The sequence below is a fragment of the Hordeum vulgare genome, chromosome 2H, assembly GCF_904849725.1.
Source record: "Hordeum vulgare subsp. vulgare chromosome 2H, MorexV3_pseudomolecules_assembly, whole genome shotgun sequence".
In the NCBI taxonomy this organism is placed as follows: Eukaryota; Viridiplantae; Streptophyta; class Magnoliopsida; order Poales; family Poaceae; genus Hordeum; species Hordeum vulgare.
The window spans coordinates 212,538,478-212,549,210 of NC_058519.1; the positions used below are offsets into that span (position 1 = coordinate 212,538,478).

The 10,733-nt window shown below is 41.5% G+C and overlaps 1 protein-coding gene across 1 annotated transcript; it reads right to left on the minus strand.

Annotated features, from left to right (window-relative positions):
• Positions 1–480: 480 nt before the first annotated feature.
• LOC123429947 (18.8 kDa class V heat shock protein) lies at positions 481–1,423 on the minus strand. The gene is made up of 2 exons (XM_045113913.1): positions 1,019–1,423; positions 481–924 (listed from the first exon to the last, which is right to left on the minus strand). Exons 1-2 carry the CDS (start codon positions 1,206–1,208, stop codon positions 647–649), a joined length of 468 nt encoding a protein of 155 aa, XP_044969848.1. The 5' UTR covers positions 1,209–1,423; the 3' UTR covers positions 481–646.
• Positions 1,424–10,733: the final 9,310 nt, after the last annotated feature.

Genomic DNA, 10,733 nt, shown 5'->3' on the forward strand with positions numbered 1-10,733 from the left:
AAACGGACCAAAAACAGGCATTGATCCGTTTGCTACCATGTGTTGGGCTGCCTTTTCTCTTCCTTTATCCTCAAACGGACCATTTAAAGTCACCCGTTGGAGTTGGCCTAAGAAAGGGAAAAAGAATCTTATAAGTGCACGACCTCATGGGACTCGGCGTCATTCATGCATTCGACACGAGAGGAGATTGATCGTCCGATTTGAAACGTTTTCCTATTTCAACCGCCTAAGGCTATTACTACAATGACATTTTTTTTACGTATCATTTTTGTTAATTTATATATGATCAAACTTTGACAAACTCGTAAAAAAAGAAAAAAAAAGAAATTTTAACACAAAATGAGATGCAATACTCTCATCCGCGTAGGCTTTTTCTTAATAGATGTAAGTGTTCATATACACGTGCAAACGTCCCCTCTCACTAAAAGCATATCGTCGAAAATATTGAAATAAATTTAAAAATAATACAAACATCCGGACTTGAACATTGATAGACTGACGATACGATTATTCCTCTAATCATCCAACCACAACCACAGATTGATTTACAATTGCATAAGCCACTCTGACAGGCTAGACCTTATCCATTCATCATTTCGTTGAGTACGTTGGAACTTGAAATGATAGTATAAAATAATAAATCAGTCTAAGCTGCTCTGGCCACGGGGTCGCAGGCAGGACCAGACCCGATGAGATTGACCATGGGCCGGGCCCGGTTGTGCATCCTGGGCACCGTCACAGTCAGTACGCCGTGGGCGTACTCGGCCGTGATCCCGTCAGCGTCCACCATCCCCGGCAGCCGGAACTTCCTCGCGAAGCCGCCTCGGCGGCCGTGGACTTCCGCGTCACCAGCGTCCAGCTCGGTGCGTACGACGAGGTACCTCCCGTCCTCAATCTCCACCCTGATCTCCTCCTTCTTCACGCCTAATCGAACGTACACCACCACCATGTCGATGTCACGGCCAAAATTAAGAAACAGAAATCATGCCGGGAGAAGCAGCAGGAGCGGCCCGGTTACCTGGGAGGTCGGCGGAGTAGATATGCGCGGCGCCGGTCTCATCCCAGCTGACGTGGTTGGGCGGCCGCGTCGACGGAGCCGGAGGCGAAGAGGAAGAAGCTAGGACGGAGAGCTGCCACTGCCACCACTGCCATGGATGAACCGCCCGGAATCCTGGGTGTTGCTGCACCTCCTGCATCGGGTAATCCATGGGAATCTCTTGTAAGCTAAGCTAGTGCTGGCTTCTCGTTCTGTTAGCTTGCTTTGCCGCATCTGGATAGTTCACTCGCACTAAATAGGAGAGCTCAGGGTGCAACTTGCGTCGCAACATGTGCGGTGCGGCGGCCATGTGCGGAAAAGCAAGTGTACATCAATGGACAAGACGCTATCGTCTGCAAATAATATCTCGGTAGCTGGGAGGGCTTTGGCGCTCGTGGACATGGCGTACGGCTTCGTCCATGATGTGGACACATATATACCTTACCTGATTTGATTTGATGTCAAAATTTAATACTCTCCAACTACAATTATTTAGGTATAGAGAAAATAGAATCGGAAGCTACTAAAAATAATTTAGAGAAGGTAAAGACCAGCGGCAGTGATAACTGACGAACGCATTCTCCGTCATGGCACGGATCTTGGTGCAGGGTCATTGCTACGTAGATTAGCTGGAGACCGCTACGTAGATTAGCTGGAGACTTTCGCTGTAAGCCATTTTGTCGCGAATGCTTGCCTTTTCTTTCTCCAAAAAAATAGCGTGACGTGCGTGCAGTGACTCAAACTCGAGACCTCTTGCACAGAAGCGTGCACCATTTATCACTTACTGAATCAGATTTTGGGTACATATGTGTTTAAACCTATTTATGTATATTTCAAAGCTAAAATTATTTTAAATTTTAATCTTATTTTTTAAACTATTTCGAAAATCCAGACATTTTTCATTATTTAAAGAACAAAAATTCCCTTTTAGAAGATTTTTTTTTACTAAACTTGCCATATGCATGGCAATTTTCAAGTCTTTTTGTAATACCCCCATGGCAAGCTTTTGGGAAGTTTTATCACTTATCCATGGCATTTTTTGGAATTATTATTTTACGTCCTCACATGGCAGCTATATTTATTAAGAGTATGCCATTCTAAGATTTAGTAACATGGATTTTTTTATTATTAAGAGGATAGCAGTTTTAATATTAATAACATGAAATTTGTATTAGTAAGAACATGACATTTTTTATTATTAGAAGGATGGTAATTTTATTATTGAGAGCATGACATGTTTATTATTATTTGCATGATGTTTTTATTATCAAGAGGATGGTAATTTTATCATTAAGAGGATGTAGATTTCAATTTTATTGGCATTGGATTATCTTTATCATAGTAAATTTATAAATTAAAGAAATGTGGTTTTATAAAGTAGCATTTCAATTTTATTATTTTCAGAACATGACAATTATAAATTTATGTTTCTCTATTTATATAAGAAAATGGGTATTTTTTTGGTTCACGACATTTCTTATCTAGAGGATGGCAATTTCAGAGTTTAGCATGGTAATTGTATTTTTCTGGATCGCTCATCCTTTTTTATTTATTGTAAATTTATAAATTAGCAAAATGACAGTTTCATACAGTACGATGACATTTTTCATAATTCAAAGCATGGCATTTCTAGGTTTTCTCTTTGTTTTTACAGGAATATTTATTTTGTTGTTGATGGGATTTTTAAATAAAAAACAATTAACTCGACCTTTGGGCTAATCGGGGTTAGCCCTGGTCCGCCCGTAGCGAATGATGCGAAACATTACATATTAGGGTTTAAGAGTAGTCGGCCAACTGCTAGCCAATATTTTAAATTTGCCAACAACTAGCTTATTGAATATCGGCATTATGGCTTTTTTGTGGGAAAGAAAGGAGTTGTATTCTGAAGTTTCAGAGTTACAATCAAATAAAGGAGGCCACGGTGTAACCAACAATTTGTGCTCCAAACAGTTCTACCATGATTTGCTAGATGATATGTCACACTCTTCTGGTCCCCTAAAAGTATTCAAGAGAACAAACTCCATACCAACCACAAGACTCTTGATTTCTAAAACTATATAGTACTCTGCACGTTATTGTGGACGTTTGGATATTACAAATAGACTTGGGAAAACGCAGATTCCCTCCGTTCATGAAAAAAAGATGTTTTAAATATTTCAACATGGATTGTGTATAGACTAATGAGTAAAAAATACACTAAATCAAGCCTATATGCATCTGATTCGGAAAAAAATAGAACATCTAATATTTCTAAACGAAGGAGTACATTGAAAGAGTAATGGATACACAAAGGGAAGGAGAAATGACATTTGGACACCCTAGACTATAGATGAGTGGACAATAATTGGATACGTTTTACAAAGAGTAATGTTTGTGTATGACCGACCGATTCTCTTGAGCTATCTGCGTCACGTGCGTTCAATTACATGGATCATGCGTTTGTTGGACTATTCCAGAGCTCCTCACATTTTTTAAGAATTATTGGAGCGATAAAATTATTTATAATAATTAAAAACTCTAATTCAATTACTTGTTGGATTAATTCAAATCCCCAAACACGTTCTTATAAATATGCACAATTTTTGGTAGAGTATCTCAAATAATTCCAAAAAAGATGTACATTTTGAGGTGTATTTTGGGTTCATTGAAAATATTTGAATTTTACCTAATTGAAATAATCCAGTGCTAGGGTTTGATCAATCCCCAATTCAATGTTTAGAAAAATTTAAACATGATGCAATACGGAAAGCTAACCTAGTGCAAGGTCAAACTAGGGATGTGACAACTCACCCTCACTAAGCGAGAATCTCGTCCCGGGAGTCGTCGGGAAGAGGGCGGGGTACTCAATTCGGAGACGATCTTCTCATTCCCAAGTTGCTTGTTCCTCATAATGATGAGACCACTGAAGCTTGAGAAACTTGATGGTGTCACGTCTGAGTGTTGTGCTCGGCTTGATCAAGAATAGAAACATGGTACTCTCGATAATAAAGGCCATCTTAAAGATCAAGTGTTTCGTGGTCTACTTCACGGATGGGATCCTTGAAGCAACGTCTGAGTTGAGATATGTGGAATACATCATGAACTCCAGAAAGGTGTGGGGGTAATTCCAGTTGGTAGGCAACCTCTCTTCGTTTAGCGGGAAGACGAAAGGGACCGATGTAACAAGGAGCCAATTTTCCTTTCACACCTAAGCGATGGGTACCTTCAAAGCTGCAACCCAAAGATAAGCATTCTCGTCCAGTTCATAGCTTACCCCCTTATGACGACGACCTTATTGGTTCTTTTGACGAGATTGGGTTGTATCAGGTCCAACTAACTAGAAGTTATACTTTCTCAAACAAGAAGGAAATGAGACTTTGGAAAGGCGGTCGATGACCACGAAGATGGCGTCATTCTCTTTCTTAGTCTTTGGAAAGTCGGTGATGAAATCCATACTGACCTTATCCCGTTTCAAATCGGGAATAGCCAAGGGCTGAAGTGTGCCAGCAGCCCTTTGATGATATGCTCTAACCTGACGATGACGTCACAATTAGCCATGAACTCAGCAATTTATCTTTTCGTCCTAGTCCACCGGAACCTGTGGCGTAGGTCTTGATACATCTTAGTACTACCGGGATGAATCATGGGAGAAGATCCATGAGCTTTTGTAAGGATCAACTATCATAGATGTTGTTTCTTGGGAGCTATCAAAATATTCTCAAAGAATACGACACCTTGACCATCTATAGAGAAACATCTAAAAACTCCCTTGTTGATGTTTCTTTTGATCCGGGAAATTCCCGTATCGTGCTTCTAGCGAGCTAAATACTTAATACTTGTACAAAACATATTAATTAAACCATAACTCATATGAAAATAAGTTATATATGAAAATGGTGAGAAAATTCAATCTTTGCATCAATATCATTTGCATGCATGTTTGAGCAAGTTATAGTTGTTGTTTAGGTCAATTCAGCACCTTAACATGTCCTGACATTCATCCTGATTGTTGCAATTTTGTGAATTTAATGTTGTTTTCCTTCTTTGTCAGTGTTTGTTTCTTCTTGGTACAAGGCAATTCTGACGTAGTGATCGTTGGCACTAATGAAGAGCGGTTCCATATTCACAAGTATCACGCAAGCAAGCCCCCTTGAGCGTTCTGATACAATCTCACACTTCTGCTCTTTCTTTTTGTTATTGCATTAAGACAACAATGATCCAATTGTTACATATTTCTGTAGTTGAATCCATTCTTTTGCATGACTTTTACATGTCACAGTAAAAGTTGTACCATCCTATCATGGTTAGGAGTTTCTCGATCCATGTGACCTTCCTCCATGTTATGATTTCTTTGCTTAGAATTGTGTCAAGTGTGATTCGTGTGGGCGATGAATTGAAATGGTTGTGTTCATGTCCTAATGTTGAAAGCTAAGTGCATGAAACCGAATTCGTAAAGGTAGTGATGAGACGCTATGTAGGAGTACATGGTGGATTGTCTCATTGAATCCGTTCTTAGGAAGTGGGTTTTGTGATTGTGTTTCAATACTAGCTACCACGACACAATGTGGATTCAGTGACCCTAATCCGCTCGACCTATTGACTTGCCATGTTCTTTGTTTAGGAGTCGTAGTAGTTCGAAACATTGATAGGATGTGGCATGACCTGCGAAGTGGATGAACAATCTAGTCAGGACCATCTTGGGGCCCTTCTCACAACGTTTGAGTCCGTGTTGGAAACCTCCACCAGATTTCCTTTATGGGTTCCAACTTAGATAGGCAACTGCTTGGACTAGAGTCGTTCTAAGTTAAGGTCCGCGGCCGACACCCTCGCCGACTTTCGCTAGAAGTATGCTGAGTACATGTTGATAAGTTGTGAACGCATGTATGACAAAGTACACCCCTACAAGGTTATCGATCTATTCAAATAGTCGTGAACATGAATATGGACTACTTGGAGACTCATATTCTTCATATACAACTTTAATGGTTACGATGATCCAGAAAAATGTGAGTGCTATGAATGGCCTTCTCGTAGGGATTCGAGAGAGGATCCATAGTGGTGTATTTATCTGGTGACTAGATGGATTCGTGTGTGCTCTCTTATCTCAATCAAACTACTCGTAATAGTATTTGGAGTGGTAGTTGTTTGATGGTTTAGTAATTTGAACTATGTCTAATTATGTTTTAATTATAACTATATTTAGTTATTTTTAATTTAGAACTATGTTTGATTCAAATGAACTTGTTATTTTAGAATTGATATAGTAGTTGAACTAGTTTACATCTTTAAATAAATCATTTGTTGGAGTTGGAGTTTTACATCACCAAATATACATCGTTTGTTGGAGTTCAGACTTTTTGGGAGATGTAAAAAGCATTTTTTGATGATATAAGTTATACAACATCCATCTTTACATTTCCAAATTTGCATCATCTATTGAAGATGCTCTTACACTATAGAAGCACAAGAACCGCATGTGTGTCTTTGGAGTACTTCACCTTACTCATGTTTCCAGCTACACGGTGTTACCCGCCTCTCGTTTTTCTATAAATTTCATTGGATGCACGCATGCATGCCATTACTACAATCTCGCAGAGTGCTCTATCTTTTTGCTTTTATATACCTTGAATTTTTGCATGATTGCATATTACGAATTTGATGTCAGCTTTTCCTTTTGCTGAAAGATGGCATCAAGACATCATAAATTCTTCACCTAACTCATGTAGATGTTCTATGGGATAATTTCACCATGTTAATAAACTGATGTAGATGTTCTATGCGATAATTTCACCGTGTTAATAGCCGGTATAATATGTACTATAGTTTCCATTCTAATTACATTGTTGTGTATATTTATGAAAGTACCAAAACTACATACTTCTCATTCAGAAAAGGGGATCTGGTAAACACAATTCGTTCTCAAGCATATGAGTTTGATTTTAATGTTTTGCACCATCATTTATTTATGGAAATTTATATATATTTTTATGTAAATGGACAAGCACGACAACACGCGCCTTCATGGTCTAGTTAAATATGAATTATAAATTACACATCCTAATCTTAGCAGCGCCCAATGACGGAGTAAATGTTGTCAGTACTGTAAATACATGCGATGTTCCATCTGAACGCACAATGCTAGTTCTTTGTGGCTGGTATACAAGGATCATGCTCCACATTAACATTGTGTTCGTATATTAAACGCTGCTAGAAGTTATGTTTCCGTGAGGTCCAATCAGCAAGAAAACATTGTCGAGATCACCTAAACGTTGCGTCCGCTTTCACCTAAACGCTGTTAGTAGCAAAATCCTATAATGCTTCATTTGGATGTTTACATTCAAGCCTGGTATTGGGCATTGGCGCGAGATTCGGCGGTCGGAGGCCCTCCCTCCCGCCCTGCCTCGAGCCCGAGATCCAGCGGTCGACGGCCCTCCCTCCCGCTCAGCCTCTAACCCAAGATCCGGTGGCTGGTGGCCCTCCACCCCAAGCTCCGGCGGCCCGCACCGCCTCCCCCTGAGATACAACAGCCGGCGGCACCCTTCCGCCTAGCCTCCACCGCGAGAACCAGCGACCGACCTTCTCCCCTTTCCCCTGTCCGGCCTCCTCTTTTCTTAATGTCTTGGCAAAGTCTCATTCAATCTAATTCCTCACTTTGACAATCCAAACAGAATTTGGTATTCAACCTCAATATCAAGTCGTGTTCCGGCCAATCAGAAATATTGGCATTCAATCTCAATACCAATATACTTTGATATTGTTATTAAACCCAATGCAATGCCAAGACTATCAATGCAAACATTCAAACGGAGCGTAAGGGATTTTTGTACTAGTGGTAAAACATGTGTCTCTTTTAACATCACACCAACGCTACCATCTTGGGACACCTATCTGAAATCTTCTGGATTTGACTCCATCATTAAGTATTTTGTTCAAAGCACGTCCCTTGCAGTCCAAAATACCAACGTATTTGATTGGCAAATAATATTTCGAAGCACAAAGATATTTATCTCAATCCTCATAGGTTTTGGCCAAGCATCACACTACACAAAAATCTCAAAAAACTTAGAGCATCTAAGCCGCAACTTGTAAATCTGTCCCCTCAAGAGCCTGCGGACGCGCCCGGGCGCGACCATGGACACTGACCGATCATGCCTTAAATAATGCATTCTACAACCCGATATTTCAAATTAGAAACCTCAAATCCATATTATTACATGCAATGTAAACCTGATACAAGCCAAGCTCATCCAGCTCCATTGTGAACATGTCAGGAGAATGGTTGTGCCCCTTGTAGTCTCGGTCTAGTTGCCAATGAGGTAGAGTAGGACATGAGACACTAGCTGGCTGACGGGAGTCAAGCTCGTGCCGTATCCCATGACCCACTCTTCCTCGTCTGGGCCTGTAACCCGGACGGTTCCAATGGATGACGGGTCGATGATAAATCCTTCATGGACGAGCCAATGTTCACCATGACGATGTCGCAGCGCCCGCACCCTTGCACCATACGTGGCACCGGATATTGTGACTCCGCCTCTCCAACATCCACCGCCATGAGGGCCTTTACCGCCTCCCGCGCATGCTGCCTTGCACGGGAGGCACACCGTGCCATGGTATCGTCCAAGGACCATGGCTTGTGCTCGGCAAGCAAACAGAGGGGTTGCGCTTCCGCCATGGCATTCAGACGCTAGACGGACTGCACAACCCTCGGTGAGGCTCTGACGCCGGCTCCAAGCACCGGTCGTGCCGACGTAATGGATTCCCGGTGTTGCGAGTCCGGGCGGTGTCGTCGAGCCGCCTCCTTCCGGGCGCGAGGGAGTCCAACCCGGACGACCATCTCCTCCACCGGGCTGCATGGGATGAGCTAGTGGTCAATGGATCTGAAGGTGAATGACTCGGATCCGATGCCCATCATGTCGGAAAAGGCCGGAGTTTGCTGGATGGGGGCTTGGGTGGCGCATCGGAGTGGAGGGGAGGGGAGTTAATGGCTAGGATTTGGTCTGGCGGGCGGATGATGATGAATATATGTGGGTCGATGCGGGCTAGTGCGGGCTAGGCGGGCATGCCCGGGCACGCCCGGGCTCCCTCATATATGCCCCATATTTGGGCTAGATATGAGGGGTGCGGATCAGCACGAACATTAGAGGCTGGTTTGAGAGGCCCGACTGGGTCGAAATTTCATGACTGATCAGTGACCGGCCTGCCTGCCCGGGCATTTGAGGTGGGTATGAGGGGTCCAGCTGTAGATGCTCTTATACCCCTTCATAGTATAATGGTCCGATGATCCAAATAAGAGAAAAGAACAACGAAAAAAACTCTAAGCCTTTCGTCTCCAATCTTCTCCTTCTCGACTGCTAAGAGTCATATATTTTCAAACACATCGTGTATCAATTGATTCACTTGAACAACACTTTTAGGGGTCAACTCCATCATGCAATCTTCTCGAAATAACATTCCTCAAAATATTTTTATCATGTCTGCAATGCAGATAGCTCTTAGTGAAATTCAGATCAAACTTCTCAAGAGAATGTAACATTCTTCTCAATATTCTAGGTAATATTTCTTTCTGTATGCACTAGCAAACAAATCAGTCCCATATTGTTTCTGAGAACAATATCCAAAACGCAAAGGGGCGAGACATTGTACCAACTCTCTCTCTCTCTCTCTCTCTCTCTATATATATATATATATATATATATATATATATATATATATATCAACGATGGCAGGTGAGATCTAGTGGAAACTTGGAGGAGGGTAAAGAAAGGTGAGAAGGATAGGGACGACATGGACGTCGATCACGACTTTTGGGCAACGGGGTTGACGGCACAAAGCAGGTGTCCGTTGGGACCTCACGGTGTCGATCACGTGCCTGCTTTGTCTGCAAGCGAGGAAGAGAAACAATGATGTGGTAACACTTCATGCTAATGGGCGGGGACGGCTTCGCAAGTGAGTGAAAGGGTAAGTTGGGTTTGCTTGGTTTATTTCCTTTCATATTTATATTTAGAATATGAAAACATAAACGAAAGGATTATCCAGAGATGGAAAACTTGGTGGAATAATTTATACATAGTCCCACAAAATTTATTCCAACAAATTTGGAGAAGTGTGAATTGACATTCATTTAAATTTTATTCAAATGGATTTGGATTAGAAGTGCAAGTTAAAAGCAATGTTGGGGCTATTTCTTATCCAGAACTTATCGGTCGACCCATGATAAGGGGTAAATCAGCTGGTTTATCATCAGATCAGCTGATTTATCGTCATATCGAATGATTTATTGGTCAATTTATCTTATCGGTCAAACATCGGTAAGTGATAAATCGGCCGATTTATCAACATATCGGCGCATATCTTAAACAGTGGTTAAAGTGTGAGAATTTTGTGAGAAATTTTGCGGGGGCTATTAATGTGATAAGAAGTCCATGTGGAGAGTTGTGGAGTAAATGGAGAAGTCTGAATATGAAAATATTCAAATCAATTGCAAATTAGATTTGAATTGCCATGTCATCACGAACCAGATTCGGGAAAAACATTAGATGCGACCTAACATCGTCGTCGAGTTGGAGCTAAGCTCCAAGGCAGGGTGTACGAACAAGACATCTCCATGAGTTGCCCGAGAACCCGTGCTAAGGAAACAGACGAAGATTGAGATCAACAACTAGTAGGAAGAAACTGAACATCAGCAAGAAAGATGGCATAGTAGTCAAACCCAAATAGA